Source organism: Desmodus rotundus, chromosome 6, assembly GCF_022682495.2.
Source record: "Desmodus rotundus isolate HL8 chromosome 6, HLdesRot8A.1, whole genome shotgun sequence".
NCBI classification, from domain to species: Eukaryota; Metazoa; Chordata; class Mammalia; order Chiroptera; family Phyllostomidae; genus Desmodus; species Desmodus rotundus.
This window is the reverse complement of record NC_071392.1, coordinates 105,078,171-105,105,132: the sequence shown is the minus strand read 5'-3', so window position 1 is coordinate 105,105,132 and position 26,962 is coordinate 105,078,171. Positions and strand designations below refer to the sequence as shown.

General features: G+C 45.0%; 1 protein-coding gene across 1 annotated transcript; it reads left to right on the top strand.

Moving 5' to 3' along the window:
- Positions 1-7,682: 7,682 nt before the first annotated feature.
- YWHAB (tyrosine 3-monooxygenase/tryptophan 5-monooxygenase activation protein beta) lies at positions 7,683-26,924 on the top strand. Its single transcript, XM_024559380.4, has 6 exons — positions 7,683-7,882; positions 20,349-20,651; positions 22,618-22,741; positions 23,585-23,748; positions 24,645-24,740; positions 25,003-26,924. The coding sequence occupies exons 2-6, from the start codon at positions 20,352-20,354 to the stop codon at positions 25,057-25,059; spliced, it is 741 nt and encodes a 246-aa protein (XP_024415148.1). The 5' UTR covers positions 7,683-7,882; positions 20,349-20,351; the 3' UTR covers positions 25,060-26,924.
- Positions 26,925-26,962: the final 38 nt, after the last annotated feature.

The window sequence follows — 26,962 nt, the reverse complement described above, 5'->3', positions numbered from 1 at the left end:
ATTGATGTGGGTATGGAAGAGACAGAAGTTTTCATACAATGCTGCTGGAAATGTAACTTGGCACAAGCAATGTAAATTAACCACCGGCGTAAAGCTGAAAAAGGTGCGTTTCTTGTGATCCAGCAGTTCAACTTCCAAATATACACCCTAGAGACTGTCTCAACAGTGTGTCCCATCAGATGCACCAGGATCTTTATTGCAGTGTAGAGAAAACAGCTTATAATCTCATGTGTATGACAGAAATAAATTAGCTAAGTTCATTGTGCTATGTGCAGGCAACGGAGCACAAAAGAACAGTGGAAAGAACCACACTTGTGAGTATGAGCATACTCAGGTCTCAAGAACCTGATGCTGAGTGATAAAAGCCAAGTACACGAGGACACGTACAACCCGGTGGCATGCTTATAAAGTTTTTTAACCCACAAAGCAATTGCATGTATAGTCATCGATAGATACATGTGTGGTAAAAACATTAAAATGTGGTAGGGAAGCTATATAACCAATTCATGACAGTGGTCCTCCCTGGGAGAATGAACTAGGGAAGGATAATAAAGTGATTTTGACTTTATTTAGTGTTTTCTTTTTTTACTCTTAAAAGCAAAATAATAAGAGATTTGTTACCCACCTCTCTTATGTTTTTATATGCTTAAACTTTTGAATATATAAGTAAAAAATGAGAGTTGGACTAGAATAGTATCTAAGGTTTCATTCAGCCCTAAATGTATACCTACAAAACATATATGACACTTGGTATGAGATAAAGAATGGCATTCAAATCTGAGGCCAGTTGGAGTCCTTTCGGTTATGAGTAACCAACATATACACACACCCATCACCACCACCAACAAACTGACTATTGGCTCATGTCTCTAAATAGTCATGTGTTGCTTCAGGTAAGGCTTGATCCAGGACTCAAAATAGGCTTACCATATCCATTTCTTGGCTCTTCCTCTTTCCACTGGCCCCCAATGTGACTTACACAATGGCTAAAGCAATACCTGGCTTTACTTCTTCTCACCACTGTGTCCCTGCATTATCAGCATAAGTCCTTGCTAATAATTAGGGTAATGCGAATTATTAAAATGTACTTACGTACTATTTTTCACTTATGATATTGGCAAACAATTAAGTCATTTCCTGGGCTGTGGGTGGAAAAGTGGTGTTCCTCCAGATTGGCTCTCTCCTCTCCACCTCCTCTGTGTCCCGGGAGGCAGGCCACATGGGCCACATCAACAGACTCCTTGGCCCTCTGTCATCTCGTTGAGGTCAGCCCAGTAGGAGACTGGAGAGAAGAGTGATTTGAGGCATTTATTCCCTTGGCTCCTTGCAACGGGGCCATATTGGGCTGGCTTCACCCATCCCTTTCCACACAACTCTCCTCCTCCATGTCTACTAACTGCTTGCTCCCCTTGCTCCTTCAGGCCCAAGGGGAGAGACAGCCCCCATCTCACCAACCCTGGGGGTACTGCACTATTCTTTGTAAACAGTCCTGTTATTAAACTTTCTTTGAAATTCTCCTAACGAGTGTGCCATGTTAGGATACAGAGAGAAAATTGGCACAGTTCCTTCGGAGAGCTATTCATCAGCAATTCCACTTCTCTGTTCCCACCCTAGAGGAACACTTGCTCATATGCACAAGGGGCAAGTAAAGGATATTTGCTACACCCTTGTTTGCGATAATAAAAAATTAGAAGCGATTTAAATGCCTTCAAATAGGGAAATAGCTAAGCTCTAGTACATCCACCCGTGTTATGGCATGCTGTGCAGCTGTTGAGAAAGGGGGCGGATCTATTTGTGCAACATGGAAAGACTTCTAAGACATTTTTTGCTGGAAGAAAGTAAGGTTCAGTACCATAAGAAAGTTTATAAAAACCATAACTATTTCTATAGTTTTATAAACTCTGTAAAACTTTGGGAAAATGGTCACTGCCCGTCTCTATAGATGAGTTACACATCCCCACCCCACTGGAGTCAGGGTTGGCCGTATGATTTGCTTTGACCAGGGAAATGTGTGTGAAAGTGACACGAGACTTCCAAGCGGAAGCTTTAAGAGGTTCCACCATTCTTTTCCCTCTGCCGTGAGATTTGTATATCCCAGCTGCTTCTTCGACCTGTGTCCAGAGATACTACGCCTGAAGCCAATGCATGGTGAACACGCAAGGACCAAGAACTAAACCTTTGGTGTTTAAGGAACTGAGATCTGGAGGATGTTTGTTATTGCAGCATAAGCTAACCTGACATGATTAATGCATGCGGCTACATAATTGGTACTTGGTTACTTTCTGGGGAGGAGGAATGGCATTGGGGGGCGGTGGTGATCACAAGGGATGCTAGCTTTTATTGTTAATATTCTCATTTTCTTACAATGCAAACATATTCACGCATCACTGTGTAATTAGAAGAACACTAGTTAAAAGGTGTTTTCTTACTTAAAATCGAATGCTAAAAAAATATCATTCTTAAAATACACACCCAAACACCCAACAAAGTAGTGGTTCTTTTGGCCCAGCAGGCACTCTGAAGAGAGAGACCGGAGGCGGACGGCTCTGCTCACTCTCCAAGGCCGGAGGAGGTGCTGGAGCGTGGCATGCCTTGCCGCTCTCTCTGCAGGTAGAAATCTGCAAAGCCTAGACACACTGTGCAACTGACTTCTGGTTCAGCCATCATGCGACAGAAATACAGATTGATAATCTCTATTTTTTTCACCTCAGGGATGCCTACCTTTCCGGTGACCTCACTGATGTGAAAGCAAAGGTGATTACGTCAGCCAAATTTAATTCAGTGAGTTTGGAGAATTCTGGTCTCCTTGACGCAGCCTACCCTCGTCTGGCAAAGTTACTGAGAGCTTTGGGAGCTCTGTTTCTGATTATACCTATAGGTCTCTCAGAGTCAGGATTTCAGCCTTTGCTCCATTAAGATGAAAAGCCAAAATTGGCTGGATGGATATCAAACATCAACATATCATAAACAACCCTGCAATTTCAACTTCTTATTCAAGCCAAACAACAGCCCTCTTGTCTTTGAACTTTACTCTTGAGCCGACTGTCAGTGGCCAGACTCCCCACGCAGAGCCCAGCGCCCAGCTGCATGGGATCGGGAAGTTATGATGGCAGCGGCAGGAGGAGCGGCAGCCACCCGGACCGCTCCATCACAGCTCTGGTGACTCCGAAACAAAGTCCCTCCCTGACATAGAATGATAAACGAAAGCTGGGTGAGGGGTACATGGAGTTTACTGCACTGTTCTACTTTTGGGTTTGAAAATTGTCACCATAAAAAGTTAAAGAGAGGAAGAAACAAGGGGGGGAGAAGAAAAGAAAAAGGGAAGAAAGGGGAATAGAAGGGAAGGGGAAAAAGAAAGTAGAAAAGAAAGGAAGGAAGAAAAGAAGGAAGGAAAGAAGGAAGGAAGGAAGGGAGGGAGGGAAAGGAGGGGACCCATTGCATGTCTCAAGGTCATTAATCATGAAATTTCAGATTAAGGACAAAAAGAAACTTTTGGGGAGACAAACCAGGCTCTTACATTACACATCTATGTAAGATGGGCTGAAATAAAAAACCAAGACAAAACAAACCAGTACGTGACAGTAGCAAATGCAGGAACTCCCTTTCATTGCTGGGGAAATGCAACATGGCACAGCCACCTCGGAAGACAGTTTGGCAGTTTCTTATAAAGCGAAACATAGTTTTCATGTGCAATCTAGCAATCATGCTCCTGGGTATTTACCCCAGTGAGTTGAGAACGTATGTCCACACAAAAAACCTGCACGTAGTTGTTTATAGCAGCTTTGTTCACAACTGTCAAAAGCTGACTCAATATGTCCCTCAGTAGGTGTGCCCGTTTCCTAGGGCTCCTGTAACCAAGAACCTCACACCAGATGGCTTCAAACAAGCAAAAGTATTCTCTCGCAGGTCTGCAGGCTAGGAGTCTGAAATTAGAGTTTTAGCAGGGCCAGGCCCCTCGGAGACTAGCAGAATCCCTTCTTGCCTCTTCCTAGTCTCTGGTGGTGTTGGGCCCTCTGCATTCCTTGGCTTGTAGCTGCATCACTTCACTCACTGCCTCTGTCATTCCATGGCCTTCTCCCCGTGTGTCTCCACGCAGTGTTTTCCTCTTTTTATAAGGACGTCAATCAGGGTGGATGGGGGCCCACCCCAACAGCCTCATCTTACCTTGATTGCATCTGGAAAGGCTCTCTTCCAAATAAGGTTACATTCACAGGTACCACGGATTGGGACAATGGAGAAACTGGAATGTTCATACAGTGGAATAAATATTCAGTGATAAGAAGCAATGAATTCTTCAGCCATGAAAAGATATGGAAGAATCACATTGCTTAATAAAAGAATTGTCAGCAGCCCTGTTAGCAAGAGAGACCTGGTTCTTTTTCCCAGTGCCGTTAAGTAATTATACAGATCAGCAAATCTATTAGCGTGCAAGCAGGCTTTATTGGAGATCCATTCTCTTGGAAGAGAACAGGTCTAGTTAAGGTGGGGGTGGGGGCTGAAAGGCATGGGGTCAGGGTGAAGCAGGGTAAGGGCGGCACAAGTAAGGGTGGCCAAAGGCCAGGGTGGCAAGTGCAGGGATGGTGAGGGCCAGGGTGGCAAGCACACGCCTGGCCAGAGGCCGGGTGGTTGGAGGCTGGTTGCCTGGCCAGGCAGCCAGAGAGCCAAGAACGCCAAGCCGGCCAAGCCCTTTGTCCTGAGGACTTATATAGTTGGGGAACAAGGGGTGAGGAGAAGGAAGTGACATATTGATTGATAGGTAAAGGTGGTGTCAGCTTTGGGAAGGCAGGTGAATACCCAAAGGTGTTAATGGGTTTCTCCCTTTGGGCACTATGGGCTCTTTCCAGCCTTTCAGGCCTTGGGAAGAAAGCACAGTTTCAAAGGCTTTCTTTCCCAGAGAGTGGAGACAATACCTAGAATTTCAAGGGCTTCCTTCCTTCCCATCTTTATTTCCTCTCTGGCTACTTATTCTACCATAACAGCCCTGGACATTGTTCCGAAAAGTGCAAGGTCGCTGGATTCCTGGTCATTGAACACACCTGGGTTGTGGGTTTGGACACAGGCTGGGGCGTATACAAGAGGCAACCAATCCTCGTTTCTCTCTAACATCAATGTTCCTATCCCTCTCTCTAAAAATAAACAAAATCTTTGAAAAAATTGTCAGTAAAGGCTATGATTCCAACCATGTGACATCTGGAAAAAACAAAACTAAAGAGTGTAAGAGAAGTGATTGCCAAGGGCTGGGGTGAGGGGGTGAGGTTTGAACAGTTGAAGCAGAGATTTTTAAGATAGTGAATCTGTTCTACATATGATACTGTAATGGTAAATGCCTGACATTATGCATTTGTCAAAATCCATGGAACTGTATAACAAAAAGAATGAACCCTAATGTAAACTATGGACTTTATGAATAGTAATGTATCAATATTGATTCATCAATTATAACTAATGTACTACATAATGTAAGGTTTTAATAATAGGGGAAGCTAGAGGTATGAGATGGGTATATGTGAACTCTATACTCTCTGGTTAATTTTTCTGTAAACCTAAAACTGCTCTAAAAAAATAAAGTCTATACATTTTTAAAAACTTCATTATGGAATCTAAGGTTTAAGTAAGTATCTCTTTCAGGAAGTCTGTCCTACTTTCCCACCACATTCCCAGGATGAGTTAGGTGCTTTTCTCCCAGGCTTCCTTAATACCCTGGGCATATATTCTGATGGTTGCTTCTGCCACAGTGTATGTTACTATCTCTTTAGGTCTCTGTCAGTTAATAGCTGTGGTTTGCCGACCCCTGGCCTAGAATGCAGAGATGGTGAAAGCAGCTAATCCATGCAACACGTTAGTGGGCACTCATAGACGCCTGGCAAAGGGCACTTGTGTTCCCTCAATGCACTGATGATGTCCTTTCTGGCGTAATCATGAGGCCTGTGACCCACTCGGCTATTTTCTGGATGGGGGCATAAGGCACAGTCATCTCACATTAAGGCTTAGCTCCACCTAAGCAGTCCCTGGATTACTGATCTTTGATTTACCAGAGATGGATCCCTATGGGGAAGTTTTTGCACTGAGAAACTTTTCCAGGGTTCCAGTCCTGTGGTTTTGATGTCAAATCCACGCTGTTTCCATTAAACAACACTCTCTTTAAATCTTGCTCAAGTTAAAAGGTGGTATGGCACAGGGGTGACTGGCAAAAATGCCTTTATGACAGATAACACGGATGAGGAAAGCAGGCTCAGTCAGGAGGGGTCCCTGGCACCCTGAAAAGTCCATGCCCCATCTAGAGCCGGCAGCTACTCCTTGGCATTAGCCAACTGTTGCCACACAGAAATGTGGACACAGTGTTACCAGAGAAGGCAGAGATGCCGATGTCAGTGTGAACAGAATTTCACACAGAAATCTCTTAAGTCTTTAAAAACTGTTGGCAACGAACGCAGATGGTTTAGAAATCCTGGAGCTAGCATGTTGGGAGAAGGAAGCAGCCAACTGAATCGGGGTTTATGACGGGGGGAGAAATAGCAGGGAAAGGCTACAGGTAAAGGACAGCTTCCGGAGAATCTCGGCACACTCAAGGTGCTCATCAGTTGTCTTCTAGGTCTGAGTCATCACCAAAGGATTTAAGCAAGAAAGGGGCTTGATAAGAATGGCTGAGGGTGAGGCAATTAGTTAGAAGTCTATCCTCAAGTGAGTCAGGGTAAAGGAGAGATGACAAAGTCCTATTCACTTTGTTCTTTCTCCTACCGGACTGCAAAGTCCGAGACAGCAGGCTCCCTTCCCCCGCGTTCTTGCTGTGCCTCCAACAGAAGCACAAAGCCTGCTCAATACCTATTTGTTGAAAGACTGGATGAAAGGGAGTAGAGGTGAGAGGCTTTTTGAAGAACTGTGTTTAAGGGTCAACTGCCTTCACCTGAAACCTGTATAATTTTATTAGCCAATGTCACCCGAATAAACTCAATTTTAAAAAAGAAGAGTCCACTGCCTTGGGAGGAACATAATGCTGATAATGGACAGAGCAATCATGGCAGTGGGGGACCTGTTTCCTTTCCCTAAGTCCCCTCTAAGAGCTCGGGAAGAGCTCTTAGACACACTTGTTAAAAAGACCTTCACTGGTTCAATTCCCCGCACGTCTTCGGTCTGTAAAAGGAGGAAGTACCTTGAAGGGCTGAAGCAAGCATTAAACGAAAATTCAGGAAGGAGCAGTTTCTGTCCTTCCCTAGGTCCAGTATTCCCAAAGGACAGAGCAAAAGGGGACAGACCTGAACCTCTGATCCTCAGGCGATTACGTTTGGGGTGGGGTGGGAACCGGTGACCTCGGACTCTCTCGGCCTTGCCTTAGTGAGTTTTAGCTTAAGCACGGAAGGCCTCAGGCCCGCCCAACCCCAAAGCTCGCCCAGTCCTCCTTCTTCCCACACATCCCAGTTCTGGACCCTCCTCCCCGCCCTCCACTACCCCCGCTCCTCCACCTTCTCTTTCCGCTCTCCCACCCCCATTTCCGCCCCCCTTCTACACGCTTCGGGACCAGGCCCTCGGGCCTCGGGCCTCCGCCCTCCGCCCTCTGCAGCTTGACGGCCCGCCGCTCTGCTTCCTTCTCCCTCTGTCGCGCCCCTCTAGGGCGGCCCAGGCAACCCCGTGCCCCGCTCGTCCAATGAGGAGACGGCGCAGGGGCGGGGGCGGGCCTCGGCCTGGAGCGGAAGTGGTGACCGGAGCGGAAGTGGAGCTGCCGCCACCGCCGCCGCCGATTCCGGAGCCGGGGTAGCTGCCGCGCCGCTACTGCAGCCGCTGTCGCCGCCGCCGCTGCTGCGTGACGAGTAGGCCTGGGAAGGAAGCGGTCACCGCGCACGGAGCACCGCCCGCAAGCGTCTTTGTCTCCTGCAGACCTCCCACGGTGAGTGCGGCGCGGGGTCCGCCCGGGGCCCCCGTGGGGCCAATCCCGAAACTCCCCCGGCGGCGGGGTGAAGGCGGCGAACAGGGCGACCCCCATGTGGTCTCGGGGGTGACGGCCCGCGCTCTCTTCGGCCCCGCGCGGCAGCCAGCGGCGCGGGCCCAACCTCGCCGCGGCCCCTCCCTGTTTCCGGGGCCGGTCCCAGGGCTCCTGGAGAGGCCCGAGCTGCCCTCGCGGCTTGCGTCTCTGCCCGGCGGGCTGGGTGCGGCTCCGTACCGGGCCGGAGGGGATGTGGAGGCGCGCACCCCGAGCCCTGCCTCACTGCCCAGTTTCCATCCCCGTGCGACCCCTCCCTGTGCCTTTGGCGTCGAGATCCGACCATTTCAGCCCTGTCACTCCTGACCTTTGCTTTCCGGTTTCCAAAAATTAGAATTGAACCAGATGTAGGCCTGTTCTCGATCCCCAGTGCCCCTGGCTCGACTCCTCTAGCATGGGTAAGGGGTTTCACCTTGGGAGAGAGCCGAGAGAAAACCCCCTCCCACTTTGCAGTAAAGCCATTTCATCATCGTTCGCTGGTTTTGGAGCCTGGCAGGACTCGAGATTCCCTGGGAAGCACAGGGTTGAGGTTTGAATCAAGAAATTGCCATTATTGGAACTGGTTACTGAGTCAGGCTGGGTCCGGGGGGCGGGGGGGGGAGGGCGGGGAGAGAGGCTGAGCACTGAATATTTTCGCACGATATTTATTGTCATTAATGTCAGAGAGTCTTTTGTCCTCGCCCAAAATTCCCCCATACTGTGTGTAAGCATGTTTTTAGAACTGAAATTTGCCTGACCGCCTCCCAGGTGGTAGGGAGGGGTGGGAGTGATTTGGGCCCCTTTTTTTCATGAGTACATCTTTGTCTATTGCAAATGGAGACTCGCGTGTAATGGGGTTTTCAAAGGTGGCAGTATTGGTAAAATAATTTGCCAAGCTTTCTCTAAAAATCTGTGGCTCGTGTCCTTGCCTTCACTGCTCTTCTCTTTGGTAAGGCCGGAGAGCAGCAGGCTCTGATTTTACTTGCCCTGTGTAGGAGACGGAATTTGGCGAGATGATGTTAGGAACATACAAATCAGGCGGCTGCAGGAACCCAAACAGAAAGATGAAGCTTTTGTAAGAATATAAAAATTGCATTTTTCACTTTCTCAGTTGTTCATTTGAAACCACACACATGCAGTTTATAGAATAGGACACGTGGCTACTCAGCTTTTTGCATTTCCCTGTTAGAAATTTAAATGTATAAATAGTCCTTGGTTCTTAGTGATTTTTCTTGTTGAACACTTCAGTGCACGCCATTCCTTGTTTAGGAGTATGTGTCTCAGTTGCCTGAGTCCTCATTTTTCGTGGATCTGTGTCTAGCAGCACATGGGATGGTAAGGATATAAAACCTGTCAGTTTTCCAGACCCAACTAAGAATTGTACTTGTGGTCTTCAAAACAGAAGGCTAATGATTTCAGTAGCAACTGCTGGATTATTTTCCTAGCCCCTCCTTTCAGTGAGATAAGAAACCATTCACCCATCTTACAGATGGAGTCTTTATGAGCAGTGAGGTGATTTGGCCCAGACCACACACCTGGGTTTCAGATTGAATATCTTCATTCATCAGTAGTAAATATTTATGGACCGGCGGCCCCTGGGGTATGGCTCCGACCCTGTAATCTTCTGTGCGTTTCCCATCGTGCAGTGCTGAAGCCATTTTAGAACTGGAGCTCTATAGATCTGGGAGGCAGCCTGCATGAAACCAGGCTGAGCCCATTCCCACGATGCCAGTTCCCAAGGCAGAGTCTCCAGCTTTCGGGGCCACTGCAGAAAGTGTGTTTTGCCCATTTGGCTCTGGATACGGAAGCAGAAGGAGCACTGGACTTGGAGTCAGATCAGTTTGATTCAGGTGTTGCCTGCAGCATTTTCTAGCTGTGTGATTTTTCAGCATGCTGAATTCTCTGGTTCTTGGTTTCTGTTTCTCCAGAGTTGTGAGGCCTTCTCCAAACTGTAAATTGTTAAATAGAAGCTTTTCGTTTTGTATTCTAACCAGAGGTCACTGTTAATGGCTTTCTTTTTTTTTCCCCTCCAGTTGCATTCTGATGAGACCCAACCTTTTTATACACACAGCTTTCAAAAATTGACGTATAGTGTTATAGAACTTTAGTTTGTATTTAATGTCGCCAGTCGTTCAAGCACATTTTCTTGCCTCTATAATGCAAATGGTTACAGCCTTAAAGTGTTACTGTGCCAAACTCAAAGGATCTGAGATATAGTAGTTATTTAATCAATGTTATTTTCCATGTAAATGAATATAGACATACATAGACTAGACATATGCATATATGTCTGTATAGCATAGGCACAGAGAGAGTTCATCTATTCGTTATTTACGGATGAGGTAGCATCAAACATTTTGTATACATGTTATACAAACATGTATTATAATAGCTACAATTGATTATTTTGTTCTAAGCACTTCACACATATTCACTAACGTTTATAACAACCAGTAATAGGTAAGTACTGTTAGCCTCATTTTACAGATGAAGAAACTGATGCACAGAGAGCTTAAAATAAGTTCCTAGGGATAGAAACACACACACAAAGGTAAGTGTCGTAGCCAGGAGTCAAACCCAGGCGGTCTGCTGTGATGGATTTCTGCTGGTAGCAGAGCAGTACATATGTATCTGTCAGGTGCACACTGTTTCTCCTTCTTTGTGTGTGTGTGTGTGTGTGCAAGTGTTTTGTTAAAGTAATTGTGTTTAAACAGAAATTTTAGCTATTTTGAAAATAGGTACAATGTAATTTATTGGGGGGAGGGTTGATAGAGCTCCCTGTGAAAGACTTTTTCCCCCTAGTATTTGCTCCATACTAGGGGGAAGATCATCAGTTACTTGGGGCGCCCTGATTTATCCAGTCCTAGGTTCTTCCTCTAATTGAATTCAGTCAAAACCACCTTTGTTATAGCTTTTCTTTATCATACTAACCTTTTTTGTAGAGTTTCAGGTTTTCCGTATTTTGTTGGGGAGAAGGAGCTGAGTATATCTACATAAGTAGAGAGAAAATTCTAAGCCGAATTATATCTGTTATGCCGCCTGTTCTTTCAGTGGCATCAGACTAAGCAGTTTTCCTTTAAGTGAGGAAGGGTACCTTAGAGAATGAACTAAAATGTACTTGTAAAGGAACTTTAATTCTGGGTTCCTACGTTTGTCTAGGGAGAGGTGACAATTCGTTAGCTGGGGGCAAGACATTAATTGTATAATAGAAACTTGTAAGAAGATTTGGAACCATCTTGGTCTCAATACGAATGTCCTGTAGTCGTCGTGGAGAAACTAACAGTCGGATTCTGAGGGAAGTTTTCTAAGGGGACTGCTTAGGAAGGAAATACAGGCTGGTGTGCTCTCTGTTTTGCAATGTGTATGCTAAAATGCCATCATTGTAGTGCTTTCTCTGCTAAGAGATCTAATGTAGGCTTCCTTACATATTTGTACTACTTATTACAAGATGAAACTGATGGATGGACTCAAGAAAACCAGCCATTCCCAGCAGACTTGGAGTGAGATGACTTTTTAAAAAATCTGGCCATTCCTCTGTTATGTAAGTTTATTTCATTGTTTGCCCTGAGACACCCAGCAATAAAAGTTATTTTCCAATGGCCCTGACAAGGACAGAGATTGGAGGCGACAATAAAGGAGCCGGGAGCCCTGGCCTTTGTTGTCCTTTGTGTGCACACTTTGCCCTAAAGCTTGTTTAACTGTCTAGCGAGTTCCTGGCATAGGCTGCTTTTAACTGCTTGATTTGATTTGGGGTTTTAAAAAGCTAGATAAATTAAGGCCAGTTTTCACACCTCATTGTGATAACTTTTCAAGAATTTTTGGAAAATCATCCATTCTGTCTTTTCCTTAAGTAAGCAGTGACGGTCATAGTGGATCTTTAGAAATAGTGCAGCAGGGAGGAAGGAGCGGGCACCAGCTTTGCCTGCGTGACCCTGGGCGGGTAACTCTTGGCATCTATAAATGGGACAATGACACCTACCTCATAGGATTCTCGGGATTAAATGAGTTGATATAAACCCTTAGTGCTTTGCACATTTAGACAGACCGTAATTAATGGCATTTTTGGTTTGTTTTTACTAAACCATTTGGCGGGTATGGCTTTTTGTATAGCTCAGTGATTGGTCTTTTGAGTAGAGGAGGTGGACAGAAAGTATTCCAAGGGCTTGTTGAAGCTCAGTTTCGGTCTGTAAATATAACAATTGGTAGCTAAGAAATATTAGTCAGAAAGTCTAGTGTTGTCTCCTGATTGGGGCTGAAGTGGCTTTATTACAGATAAAAAGCAGCAGACTCAGACAGCAGTACGGTGGTCACCAGAGGGGGCAGGGCATGCTGGAGGGTCAAGGGGGTCTAAATACGTTGAGACTGAAAGAGACTAGAGTTTGGGTGGTGAGCTACAATGTGATATACAGATGATGTATCATAATATTGTACACCTGAAACTTACATCTAATGTTATTAACCAAGGTTACCTAATTTCATTTTTTAAAAAGAATAAAAGTAATCCAAGGCAGAGTAGAACTATCGTCTGTATTTTATAGGTGAGGTGAGGTCTGCCTGCCTCTGTCCACATAGGAAATAGCAACCTGTTCATTTCCTTAAAAAAAAAAAAAATGCTTCAATTGATAAAAGTTTCATATTCAGCATGACAGGCATTGCGCTGTGTGGTGGGCACCCGCAGATAAAAACCTGGGTTGCTACCTGAAGCTCACAATCCATTGTGGGAGCCAACAAAATTTACAGTAAACTGTGATAACTGCTATTATAGAACTAGGCATGGGTAAGTTAACTTGTGCCTTTCTCTCGTAAAAGTCTTTAAAGAAAGCCCCCTGAATTGAAAAGAAGCGAGGCGTGTCCCTTGACCAGCTGACCATTCGTTAGATTGTTGTGCGGAGTATACTGAGGCTGACGTTTGAGTGCTTGCAGAGGCTGCTAAATGTTTGGCATCGGGAACGGATTTACTCCTTACAAGACCATATGAGTAGGTTTGCCTGTGTGATGCGTGAGGAAACAGACTCGCAGAGGCCCGGTCACCTGTGGAGGTGGTGTGTGGCCCCGGTCGGTCGGACTGGGTCAGTCCCATTTTGTTGGCGGGCCCAGAGCTTTTGAACCCTATTCATAAGGTCAGCCGATGTCTTTATGGATCAGAATTAGCATGTTGTCTTTTTAGATTGATCACTTAAAGCCAGGAGATCAATGTATTGCTCCATTTGTTACTGATTCACATTGTGTGACCTTAGGCATATCACTTACCACCTCCATTGTTTTAGGTTATAATTGGCTAATCGGACATAATTATCAATGATATTCAGCAACTAATGTGAGAGAAGGAAGGGATTTTCCAATAGAAATGCAGTTTCCCCCCACAGTTCCGTGTTCTTTGGACACCGTGCTGATGATTTTGTACCTCAGACATGCTATGGTTCGTTTTCTAACAGAGGGCCTGCAGACGTTTGAATGGAATTGAATTTATTACAGGACTCTCAATTTCGTGTGTAGAACAGCACACAGACGTTTTTAGAGTGGGTGTTTTGCAGTGAGTAGTTTTCTTTAGAGCCAGGAATTCGTTTTCTGGGGAACACCCACTAACCACCTGGTCCCACTGACTTCCTCAGTCCCTCCTGTGGTCGCTTGGCATCGCTTTTCCTTCAGCAGAATGACTCCGGAGCTGCGACGTTCTTTGTGGCGCTCTGGGTGTTCTGTCTGCAATGGCACGCCTGAGAGTGCTACTCAGAATTTACTGTCAGTTCCTTACCCCGTGGAGCTTTGGAGCCTAGATTTTTAAGATGTTCCTGGAGGTTTTCCTCCCTCCAGATTGATAACTGTTCTCACTTCTGTATCTACCTTGGCCTTTGGTTTCTATTTCATCTAGAAAAGCAGAATGCACTTTATTTAGGCATCTGTGTTCTCGGTCCCTGTGTGGAGTTTCCTTTTTGTCTTCTGTGTAGAACCCTACCCCCCCGCCCACAAAGCCAGACGGGACCCAGTCACCTTTAAACTAGCCTGTCCCCTCTCATTCTAGCTGGTCCTTTTCCAAGAAGCAGCTCTGTAACCCTGAAGTATGTGCTGGCTTCTCGTGCTCCTACCATGGAACTGCGCTCTCAGTGACTGATCAAAACAGTTCTTGGAAATACTGGTCGTTTTTTCATTGTACGTTACATTTTTGTGAAGTAGTTTAAGAATATTTGCCTGGTGAACCTTTTCTCCGACCAGCACTATCTAGGCATTTTGCATACATCATCTTGTTTGTTGTCTGTTAATGTCTCCTTTTAACATTTGAGGAAACCGAGATTTCGAAAAATTATTTTTTTAAATCGCCTAGTTTCTTCGAGAAGCTCGGATTTGTTGTATGGGGGGCTTTCCTAACAGCAGATCCCGCTCATGCATGCTGCGTGCTGGGGCTTCGGTAATCCTGACACGTGAAAATAGATACCGAATCCTCATTTTAAACTTGTGACAAATTATTAAACTCAATTAAGTTGAGGATATTCTGTGCCTTGAAAACAAACCATAGGTGAAAGTTAAGACTTCCAAAAGCTACGGCTGTCATTTTCAACTCTTTGTTTTTTGCGGTGCTTTTTGTTTTTTCTTAAAGAAAATATTAATTAACAATGGATAACCCTTTATTTTTTTTTTTCTTCTTCTTATCCTTGGATTCTTGCTTCTGGCCACTGGGAAATAACCTCTCAGTATTCTGACCCTGGCTAGAAAAATGCTCCTTGGGTAGGGAATGGACATAGCGAAGGTAGGTTGGTTTATAGGTGTTCTCTTGTTTCAGCATTTACTGTCTTAATTTGGGGTTTCATTTATTGGAAGGAAATCCTATCATTTCATGGGTACTTGTAGAATTATTCTACATAATTTCTTTAGGGGATATTTTACAAAGATGAAATATGGCGGTGCAGCTTTACCCTCCTCTTCTTTATATCTTTTAAACAAAGATTTTTATGACATTGAATCCCTTCTTTTGATGGCCATGTAATCTTGCAACATCTCTCTCTCCTTTAACCACACCCCTGTTAGATATTTGGATTGTCGACTGAGTGCCTGCATCTAGTGCCTTTGAACCCCCGACAGCCGGCGTCATCCTGTGGTCCTGCTGGAGCCCGCGGGCGCCTTCCTGGTCTGTGGCGGCAGGAGGAAGTGTCCTGGCCCGCTGCAGCCTTAGGCCTCTTTTGGCTTTTCATACGTCTTTCTGCTCTGCTATCTTGCCTGCGCTGCTAGTGACAGGCCTGATGGCAAACTGCGGTCTTTTAAAGGCATTTTAGGAGGCAAATAAAGGCCCCCCTGCCAGTGTTTACCTTGGTCTGGACCCTTCCCACAAGTCTTAGAAGAAAAGTAAGTCCTGATAACAAACCTTCACTACCTGACATCTAGGAAATTCAGTTAGGAACTGTTGAATAAAACTGTTACAGTTAATTAACATTTGTGTCCGTTTTGAGGACATTGAAGGGTAGAGTCGTATCTAGGATGTTAACATTATAACAGATTCACTTCCCGCACAGTATTCATCTAGACTTGCTCTTCCTTCCTATGGGTCGTATATTTTTAAGAAACCCAGGCTCACCTTTTGTGGGTTGAAAGAGAGACGTGTAGGTACTGCAAGAGGAGCGGTGTGCGCTCTGCAGTTGTAAAAACGGTTTTGTATTTACTGTTCTTTGATTCTCTGCCGTGGTCTTCACAGCACCCCACCCTCTGAGGTGGACGCTGTGGCCTCCGACCTGCAGGTTGGAGAGCGAGGCAGGGACAGAACGAGCCCTGTGGCCGTGTGGCGGCAGAGCACGTGTGCAAGCTGTCCTGTTTTCTCCTGCCGGGTGTGCTGGTAGCCTGTGTTCTTCCTGCTCTCCCGGTAGTGATTTGTTGAAAAACTTCACAGGTACTTACTGGTGTTCGTTTGTGATTGGCCTGTTTTAGGCATTAAATGAGAAACAAACGTGAAGCTTCTCTTTGAGGACATGCACGCGTGAAACTTAAACGGTGCGCTGCTCGCAGTCTGTACCACAGAACAGGTAGAATGTAGGTATAGAGAAGCCCCAGGCTGTGCGTTCGGATCCATCGGCAGGGAGATCAGTTGGGGGCAGGGGAGTCAGGGAAGGCCTCCTGGCCGGGGTGGATGGATGGAGTTTGCATAGGCAGGAAGTAAGTAGCTTTCTAGATGAAAGGAACTGTAGTAGTTCCCCCTCGGAAACCACAGGTAGTGCCTGACCCTATATGTGCTGTTTTTTTCTTTCCATAACAGACCTATGAGAAAGCTTAATTTGTAAATTAGGCACAGTGAGAAATTAACAACAGTAACTACTCATAAAATAGAACAGTTATAACAATATGTTGTAACAGAAGTTAAGCAAATGTGGTGTGCCCCCCCGCCCCCCCCAATAACCAAGATGGCAACTGAAGGAACGTTGGCACTGTGGAGACTCTGGACAAAGGGAGGATTTACGTTCTGGGTGGGCTGGAACCAGACATGGCAAGATTTCATCACACTACTCATAAAACTTAAGAATTGTTCATTTCTGGAATTTTGAGAATGCATTTGACCGCAGGTAACAAACTAGAAAGTGAAACCACAGATAAGACTACTGTGCAGAAGCAATCTTAGGCGTGTTGGAGCTTGCCTGAAATGCAGTGGTGTCCAGCCTGGGAGAAGGGCGCACGTTGGAGTCTGGCAGGTCTGGAGGAGCCATGTCGTGGAGGACTTTGAAAGCCAAGTAGTTTAGATTCGACGGAGTCGCCAGAGAGGCGTTGAAAGTTACTGAGTAAGGGTGGAGGCATGATGAGCCACATGTAATTTAAATTTTCCTGGTAGTAACATTTAAACAGTAAAGAGAAACCAGTGAAATTAATAGTTTTTAAAAATTTAATTCCATATTCCAAATGTTACGATTTAAACGTGTGCCACTAGCCACTGTGGCTGGTGGCTGTCATGTTAGACAGCTTGGGCTTAGCAGTTTGTGAAAGGCTTCGTGGAGGGAATGACACATGAGCCATGGCTGGAAGGAATTTGGTGTGACAAGTAGATGGGAAAGGACATTCCGGGTAGAGGAGTGGCTTGGTGAGCTACATACTTCGTATGGAAGAAACCCATTTGGACAGAAGCACATACTGTGCGGAAGGCACGCTTTGGGAAAAGGCCAGGGAAGATCGTTTGGAAAGTGTTTTCTGATGAGAGGAAGTCTGACTCTACTATTGGTAGTAGGGGGCTTTAAAGAATTTTAAGCAGGAAGTGACTTGATACTAACCAAACAGTTAAGAATGGGTCTGGTAGCAGAGATGTGAAGGGGGCTAAAGGCAATGAGCGATTGAAAGCCGTGGGGCTAGGGAAAGGTTGTGCATGGAGCCTGATTGTAGATGTAGAAATAGGAACAATTTAATTTCTCTGTTGTATGTTGCCTTCCTCCAAACTGCTGGGTGTTGTGTAACCAGTTTCCTGTTGAAATTGGTCTCCTGCTTCAGAATCCATGTTATATAAGTCAAAAGTTACGTTACATAAGCAGCAGGCATCAGGACGTTTAGCCATGGATTTTGCTTGTTGTAAGTTGTTTTGTGTGTGTGATTCAAAAATTTTAAACAGATGCATACTTTGTTTAAGGCATATAGATTCAGTCTTACCGTATTGTGATGGGTTCTCAATTTCCCAGAGCTTTTGCAGCGATCCCAAAGAAGCTTGAAATAGTTGGCCCTAAACCAGGAAGATCAACATTTCATTTTGAGAAATAGGGCGTGTACTTTGGGAGGTCCCAGGGAGTAATCAGGATTCCTCAGAGAGGTATGATTTAACTTCTAATGCTCGGGAAGAGGGAAAGGAGGTGTGCATCTTAATCGGGGCGGGGGGGGGGGGGGGTGTACAGGGAGCCTAGCAGGACGAAAGAGTCCCCAGGCCTCCTTGAGCAGAGTTGACCCTTCACGTGTCTCTCTTACTCTCGGATAACACTGCATGGGATGGTGTGGCCCTGCCTTGGCTCTCGGCCAGTACTTCGTGTACTGGAACCATTCCTAGGAGGGGTTGCACGGGTGCTGTTTGATGAGCTTTGGGAGTGGACCACCGAGTGGCTGCTGACTCTGAATTAGCCTGTAGACTGGAAAGTTTCTAAAGTTCGTTTACAGTTGTCTTCTCTATGCTTCTGTCTTTTAGGAACAGTGGAGTAGGGTTATTTAGTGATGGAGGTAGTGTCCTGATCTCAAATACTTTATGGTCAAGAAAGTTAGCCATGCTGAGAGAGTAGATAATTTTAAGATGATGAATTAAATATGTTTTTGATGTGCTTGTATTAGAGTAGACGAAGTTGTATTGTGGTAAAAAACGGTCCCACCATCTCAGTGGTTTAATCCAACAAAAGTTTCTTTCTTTTCACATTGCATGTCCAGTACAGGTCTGCAGGAGTCCCTTCACCTCACAGACACAGGTCACAAAAACTCCAGTTTTGTGACAGCACCATCCAGAACACATGGCCTTCCAGGTGACTGCTGTGAGAAGAGAGCCTGGTGAGCCACACGTAGGCTTTTCGCAGTTTCAACCTGGAAGTGGTGTCACTGCTGGTTTCATTGGCAGAACTAATGGCGTGACCCCTCCGGAGTGCAGGAGAAATGTAGGAGAGCGAATGGAGTATTTCGTGAGGATTATTATCTCTCCTATAGTCTTGCTCTAGTGATGTGGGTGAACTTGTTGGACGGATCAAGGTGAGAATTTTTCACTGAGTGTGAGCTTAGAGTCAGCGAGCCGTACATAGAACACGGCTCTGGATGTGATTTAGATGATCGGCAGGGGAAGAAAGAGCATACTGAACTGGAGAAGCAACTCTTTCCGAATTGTCTACCTTCGGGGCGTATCTCATCATTCTGCCCCATCTCATAAAAATACTCTTTCATGTGATAGGGCCCTGTCTGTCGAATTTCTCCCTTGAAAATATAGAAATGACTTCTGACAGGCAAAACCGTTTTGTGAGTAGGGGTTATATTTCCTTTGCTATTTTACAATTACTATTTTCAGTCTTAAATTGTGAGACATGTATATAGTAATGAAAATTTGGTTTTAAAATACTGATATTTGTGGTATTTAAAGTGGGTTGTTTTGTACTTTAGTATATTAGTGCATTTTTACATTGACAGGTGGATATATTGAAATTGAAACCAACAGTACATAAAACTAATTCATATTGGTTAGTAACTTTTTAGCTATATGTTATTCAAAGCTTGCTGTATTCTCTACAAATGATGATGATTATAGTGGGGAATTGACTAAGGTGAGGCGAACAATTTAAGAGGTGTTCACTGATTGGTGTATAAAGGGTTTGATAAAATGATAAACTGAAGCCACTAAGAGTTTTGTCTATTTCAGAAAAACTTTTAAATGAACTCAGTTATCGTTGAAGTTCTGTTGCTGTGCACATTGTTGAATGCACTCGTGTGTCTTGCGAGCTGTACCGTGTGCAGAGTCAGTGCGTGATACTGGTGTGCAGCATAATGCTGTGGGCTTTGCAGAGCGCCTTCCCGTGGACTCGGCCGTCTCTTCCTCGCGGCAGCCTGTGGAGAGCTGGTAGCTTTCTTATCTCCTCCAAGAACACTGAAGTGAAGAGTTGAAGCGATGTGACCAAAGCCCTACCACGTGGGGAGCAGCGGGTCTGGTGCCGGGTAGGCCCGATCTGCCTGCACGTAATTTATGCTACACTGTGTTCCTGTAACCGGTTTAGCAAATCGCGGAAGATACAAAAATGGCACGTATTTTTTAGTACCTACTGCTTGATGGGCACTGCCAAATACAGCATTTGAAGTGAGATCTTTTGCTTTAAGATTGAAAATTAAACCAACCATCTCACTTAAGGTGTTTTTTTTCTACGCTATGGGGGCAAACCCAGACTTGGTCAAAACCAGACAAGTCTTAAAAAAAGTAAAGGACTTTATTTAGCATAAGTTTCTAAAGAAATAATGATTGAGCCGTCTTGGTGTGTTGAGGCAGTTCGGGAAAGTGGAAGAAAACGAACGCTCTGCAGACAGAGACTTGAACTTGAGTTCCGGCTTTCTCCTCTCCAAGCAGTGTTACCTTCTCCAAACCCCCATTTCTTCACCTCGAAGGGGGAAGGGGTCATCGTGAACATATTTGCCCTGTAGAACCGGGGGGAGGAGGGGGATTTATTACTGAGGACCACAGTAATAAAAAGACTGTGCAGTGTGCTGAAGCCCATAGGTGCTTCTGGTCAGTGTTGTTGAGGGCATCTGGAGGGAGATGTCTCACATGCAGGTGTGTTTCTTTCCAAGTGGGTGAGGAGAAGGTGCACACATGAATTTCCTGGGTTCTGAAGCCTGACATTTGCATATTCTCTCTCTCTCTCTCTCTCTCTCTCTCTCTCTCTCTCTCTCTCTCTCTCTCTCTCTCTCTGTTTTTCTTCTGCTCTTGTTCTAGGGAATGACCATGGATAAAAGTGAGCTGGTACAGAAAGCCAAGCTCGCCGAGCAGGCTGAGCGCTACGATGACATGGCCGCAGCCATGAAGGCAGTCACGGAACAGGGGCACGAACTCTCCAATGAAGAGAGGAACCTGCTCTCCGTCGCCTACAAGAACGTGGTAGGCGCCCGCCGTTCTTCCTGGCGTGTCATCTCCAGCATTGAACAGAAGACAGAGAGGAACGAGAAGAAGCAGCAGATGGGCAAAGAGTACCGTGAGAAGATAGAGGCAGAGCTGCAGGACATCTGCAACGATGTTCTGGTGAGGCCAGTGTTTCTGTTTTAAAGTGATTTCTGAGTTGTAGTAATTTAATGTACAAATGCAGACTTTAAAACAGCTTATGAGGCAAAGGTGTCTGAATATACTGGAAAGCTGCAGACCATTTGCAACCAACTATTAAGCATATGATGTGATTTTTCTCACCTCTGATTTGATTGATCAGAGGTTGCTTATCACTTTTGGGGACTTTTCCCCTCCCTTCAAAAAAACCTGTGAAAATGGGAACATTGGGTCAACATCCCTCCATCTTTTCTTCACTAATGGAGTCCAGATAGGCAGGATTACAGATGGATGTAGCTACACATAAGCTACTGTGTGTATCAGGAGCAGAAAGCTAAGTTGCCTGTCAGCCTCTCCCCAGTCATGCCTGCCCAGTGTAAAGTCCTGTTTTGGTCCAAAAGTTAGCCACGTTGGTCAGCTCAGGCCTGCCTCCCAGAGCCAAATCCAAAGTGCTTGGGGGGGTTCTCCTGTCCCGTGTTTTGTAGAAGCCTTAGGCGAATGGTTGATTCCTAACTGCTTTCCCTCTGACCAGCATCTGGGGTTGGGTGGGGTGGGGTGGGGTGCGTGTCCTAGAGCAAACTGTGATCAGACTGTCTTTCCCTCGCATCCTGAGCCCACCAGGAACTCTCTCTTTCTTCCAGGTGAAATCAGGTAAAAAATGAACGGTGAGGGCTGCTCTGAAGGGAAGAGGAATTCACACTTGTGGGTCTACCTCCTCCCCTGCTGGCTGCCTCTCCGAATCACTGCCCATGCCACCTTTCTTTTGAAAACCTGTACAGCGCTTGTCAGCTGTCAGGCAGCTCTCATCCCTAACCGATAAGGAGTTACACCCTGCCTGTCTGCAAAGAGTATTAAAATGACTACTGCCCCTCGCGTCTTTCCGCCTAGATCGATCCAGTCCCCTCATGACTAAGCTTTTGCGTCGGGCGACTCTTTCTGTCCGGCTCACGGTGTGAGACTGTCCTGACTAAATGTGTTGCCTGTTGGTGCTGCGGGGGGTTGTTAACGGTGCACTAATTCCTGGATGTTAGGTGCATCTGATACTCAGATGAAGGATGGCATGTATTCCAAGGGCAAGGAAGTGCTATAATTCCTGAAAATGTAGACCAGCTTTTAAGAGCATCTGAAAGAATGTGAAGAAAGCATGGTACTTACTGCCTGTTAACCAGTTTTTCAGGATGCCACATTCTAAAACAACTCTTCGAAAATATTGCTCTGTTTACGAAGCTTGGACTCCTTCAGAACTGCTTTTGTTGTAAGCATAAATGTTTAAAGGAATTTATTATCAATACTAGTAGTAGCTACTTTTTGAGTGCTTACTATGTGCCAGGCAGCCTGTTAAGCACTTTTATGTGTGATAGTCCTTTCTCCTAACTTCCCTAGAAGGTGGCTATTGTGCTTCCTGGTGGAGAGATGAGGAAACTGAGGCTCAGGGTAATTAGGTCATTTGTCCAGGGTCATACAGATAGTTCCTGTCCCCTAGAGAACCATTGTTAACATTGAAAAGCATCCCCCCCAGACCTTTTCTGTACATATTTTTGTGTGTGCACACATACATATTTTAACATTAAAATAGGACTCATGCGGTATTTATAATCTGCTTTTTTTTTTTTTTTTTCACTCAGACTTCTTTTGAGAACCTTTTCATATTACCACGGTAGTTCTGCATCAGCATTTTTTAAGGCCTACATAGCGTTCCATTGTATGGCTCTGCTTTAATCAACCCCTTATGGACGGCAGAAGGGCTAGAAACAGAAGAAAACAGACGTCTGCTGTTAGGGCCTGGGCTAAAAACCATTTCAAAGCTTTGGATGGAAAATGTTTTTTTTAATCTTCAAAAAAAAAAAAAAGTTATTTAGAAGTGGTAGTGTGTATCTTGAATCTCATAGTTTTAACATCTTGTGAATAATATTTCCAGATGCTTAACACAACGTGAATCATTTTTTAGGAGCTGTTGGACAAATACCTTATTCCCAACGCCACACAGCCAGAAAGTAAGGTGTTCTACTTGAAGATGAAAGGGGATTATTTTCGGTATCTTTCTGAGGTGGCATCTGGAGACAATAAGCAAAGTAAGTCACTTTTTTTTTTTTTTTTTTCAAGAAATGTGACCAGTAGTGCAGCTAATCTTCCTTCATAATAATTTTAAGATTTTTCCCTTGTTGGTTCACCATAGACACTGACATTGCAGTACTGAGAATGCGAAAGACCACGGCATTGTGCTGACCTGTGATGGGACAGGGTCACGGGGGTTGGCAGATCAAAATGTATCCAAAGGGAAGGTGTGGAGGGCATTAGGCGTCTGGTGCGGTGGTGCTTTTAAAGAGAAGTTTATCTTGGGGTTATTTGGTAGCTCTTTTTAGAGGTGAAACTTGAGAAAGTTCGATGGCACGAAGCCGCCACACAGTGACACGTTTCTTTTACCACGTGCGTCTCTGGGCGCTGGTGATTCTAGGTGTGTGCTATTAAGTGCCTACTGTGTGCCGAGTACTGTCGAGTGCCATTTATTCCTCGCGCCCCTGGGGGTTTAGGTGGGAGTCAGTCCGTGTTTCTGACAGAGAAACCCAAGGCTGCGGAGATTTTCACTTCAAGACATGCAACTAGTGAGCAAGAGTTGGTGGTTCAAGGTTGGGTCTAAAGTCCATGACCTCTCCGCTGTAGAGCATTTTGTCTTTCGTGTTCCGTCTTGTTAAAGGTTATTTCTGTATTTCTTAACTGCTTTAGTGGGCTTTGTCTTGGTCGACTTTGTTTTCCTTTAAAGCATTTAATACAGTACATCCAATGGTGGAGACACTGACCCCTCCTTCGATAGGTCATTTCATCCAGCCCGGTTCGGGAAAACAATCTGATGGTCCGGTGCAAGGTGCAGCCTATGAAAGAACCCAGCGCTTCAATATTTTTTATCTTCCTTTTAGCCACTGTGTCAAACTCTCAGCAGGCTTACCAGGAAGCATTTGAAATTAGTAAGAAGGAAATGCAGCCCACACACCCAATTCGACTTGGCCTGGCGCTGAATTTCTCAGTCTTCTACTATGAGATTCTGAACTCTCCTGAAAAGGCTTGCAGCCTGGCAAAAACGGTGAGAAAAACATGTCCTGATGATAGTAGAACAGTGCTGTGCTTTTTAGTAACTTATTACCTGAATGTAACTCATTGTCCTAGATTTATTTGAAGACTTCCGGGGGTGGGGGGAGTAGGAGTTAATGAAATAAATTCAAACCTACTTTTTTGATTTCTTAACATCTGCTATTTTTGTTTTACTTTTGTTGTTTGATTACTATTTTAAGGGCATGGTTGTGGGAAAATCAAGGTGAAGGTAGTTTCTTGCCAAGCTCTGGGCTGTAGGACTCTGGTGTATGTGTTAGGTATCCCTCGTACTGAGGTTTGAAGTTACGGCCACGTAAGTGGAAGAAATAGGGCCGTGGTGTTTTGTGTGTGTGCTGGGCTACCTCCTAGTCTCCTGGTGACCCAGCTGCCTTTTCTGCATGTTTTTCTAGTCATTAACCATGCATGCTGTTATTTTAATTTAGAAAAGGGATGTGGCACGAATTCTTAAAGTTCCATTACTGAATCAAGTCAGATTTAGTGGTGTGAATTTCTGTTCTCCTTTCATCCCTCGTATCCAGACCTTTTGAGGGGGTGTTTTTGTTTGTTTTTTAAGGATTGCTAGAAATGTCTTTGGTAATTAAGAAATTACATGCATTTGCTTAGAGTGAATGCTCTTTTAACAGTTATACCTGCTAACCTGTTGGGTCCAGTAAAGTCCTTATCTAGGAATTTTGGTCATTGTTGGTTGGTGCTTTATAAACATGTTATACGTTTGCTGAAATAACTGGCAAACGAAGTAATAATGGCCTAGGTTCCCCAGAGTACTGGACAGGAGGAGAAATTATATTTACTTGTTAGCAGGAAAAAATTGGACTAAACTTGCTCCAGAGAACCTGTGGCTTCTTTGCTAAAGGCTCTTTGTTACAGGCGTTTGATGAAGCAATTGCCGAATTGGATACACTGAATGAGGAGTCGTACAAAGACAGCACGCTGATCATGCAGTTGCTTAGGGACAATCTCACTGTAAGTACTGCTGGCTTCAGTGCCTGCTTCTGGTCTCTGTTCCCCCACCTCATTCACTATTGCCTAAGACTCAGGAGGGGTTTGGTATCTCCTAAGTACAGTTAACATTGTTAAATGTTAAATTCCTGTGTTTAAATGAGCGCTAAACCCTCACTGTCGGCAATTTAAACCGCTGGGGGAGACCAGGGGCCGTGGGCCAGGAAGCCCCCCGAGCGAGTTTTAGTAGGCCTGCTTTGACTGCGGCTCTGTTTTTCTCTTGCAGCTGTGGACGTCGGAAAACCAGGGAGATGAAGGAGATGCTGGGGAGGGAGAGAACTAATGTCTTCCGTGCTTCGTGGTCTGTTCAGTGTCACTCTGTACCCTCTGCATATATCCCTTTGTGCGATAAAAAAAGAAAAAAAAAAAAAAAAGAATCGTACATCGACTTTTCGATTTTTCACAACCTCAGCCTAGCAAAAATGGTCCACGGGATAAACAGCTGGTATTTGTATCTCAAACTCAGATTGGTCACATAAATGCCACGGCATTCTGAAGTTTCAGTTTTTAACATTGACAGGGTTACTGTGTGTTTGATTTGTTTTGAAACTGAACACTGTGATTATGGGGTTTTGTAGCTAAGCAGAACTCTTACTGGTAGAAAAAACTAGACCTGAATTCTCTGTAGCTTTTGGGGAGTCTAATCTGATACCAGAACAGTCACTGAAACACAGCTCCATTGTAAAGTTGTACAGAAAGTTATAGAGCTTATATTGAGATGCTGGGACTTGGAGTGAGCCGCCACCTGTCATTCACATTCGAGCTTGATGGCAGTTGACAGCAACGCTGCCTGCCGTTCGGGGCTCCTAGACACTTGACCGGTTTGGGCTACTGCCACTCAAAAGTTTATGGCCACAGATGTCCAGTGTCTTCCTCTGAGGAAGCTCAAAGATCAAAATTGAAATTGTGGCAGATAACTGGGTTGTGACACCATGAGAAGGTGCAGTGCTCAGAGTAACACACGTGGCTGAAACCCCTGTCCTGCAACAGTGTCACTGGTGTGCGACCTGTGCTTCGGTCGTGGGACCTGTTTTCCCTGTAACCACGAGCTGGAGAAGAGTGAGCGCCGTGTATCTTATGAATGGCCTTGCCTGTCTCCTGGGTGATACCTTTAAGAATAATGTTCTGCAGAGGTTGCCTTTCACATGAGTAGTGCTAGGTCTTTGGGTTCTTCCTAGCTCCGGCCTTTTAAATTTTGAAATCTAAACATTCTTTCCCACTTCTTGACTGTTGACTTTCTTTCTCTCTTCTTTAAATTTCTGTCCTGCTGCTTTACCTTTTTTTCTTTTTGAAGTCTACTTGTCTTTTGTTCACGGTGTAATACTGTATGGGCAGGGGATAAGGGGCCGGGAGGGGGTGAGAAATGAAATTGGTGAGCACTTCGGTGAGTGGGCTTTTGTTTGTGTCACAGAGAGCTTCTCGCTCCATAGCCCTGTCTTCCTGTTCTTGCCACAGCTGCTGCTCCTAAGTCACACCAAGATCTAAATCAAAAAAAAGTATCTTAAGTGTCCAGGACTTCCTCCTGTATTACAGCCAGCCCTGATAATGCTTGTTAGTGCCCGTCACCAGATCGCCCAACTCATCCAGCCAAGTTCACAGACACGTTTAAACAAGACCCTGTAATGCAGGGAAGTTGCATGAACACTTGCAATGGGGAGAATCCAGAGTACCCGGGCCTACCAGTCTCACAGTATCCCCCCCCCGTCTGTAACATTCCACACAGCTGTAGTACCCATCTGTTTGTCCATCTGCTGAAACGAGAAAAGAAACATTCATGCACTGATGAAAACAAACCAAAAAAAAAAGAAAAAAAAATCTTTCTAGCCGAACAAAAATGTGCAGTTAAATACTTGGCGCTTGAAAATGCAGTAGTGAATGTGGAACGAGCCTGTCTGTATATCTGGTAGCTCTTTCTTGCTTTGTTTTTTCTTACCAGTATTCTGCCTCACGTTTGCTTCTGTGATGGTTATATTGCCTAGCAAGCACACCCGTGGTTGTGAAAATAGTATAGAGCAAAAAAGAAAAATCCCTGGTTATTGATGTACTAGATTTGTGTATGTCTTTTAAACAGTTCTAGTTTCCACCTTACACGGAATAATCAGGAAACGTGTAAAAATTCAAAAGTGAAATAAAAAGTTTTATCAGTTAGTCGCCTGTGAATTGATGTGTGGAACTATGTCTATCAC

What these genes read in the sequence shown, in the direction of transcription:
- YWHAB (XM_024559380.4), top strand. Translation starts at nt 20,352, where the DNA reads ATGACCATGGATAAAAGTGAGCTGGTACAGAAAGCCAAGCTCGCCGAG. An exon ending in ACATCTGCAACGATGTTCTG is followed by an intron (nt 20,652 to 22,617) that starts GTGAGGCCAGTG and finishes ATCATTTTTTAG; the next exon opens with GAGCTGTTGGACAAATACCT. An exon ending in TGCTTAGGGACAATCTCACT is followed by an intron (nt 24,741 to 25,002) that starts GTAAGTACTGCT and finishes TTTCTCTTGCAG; the next exon opens with CTGTGGACGTCGGAAAACCA.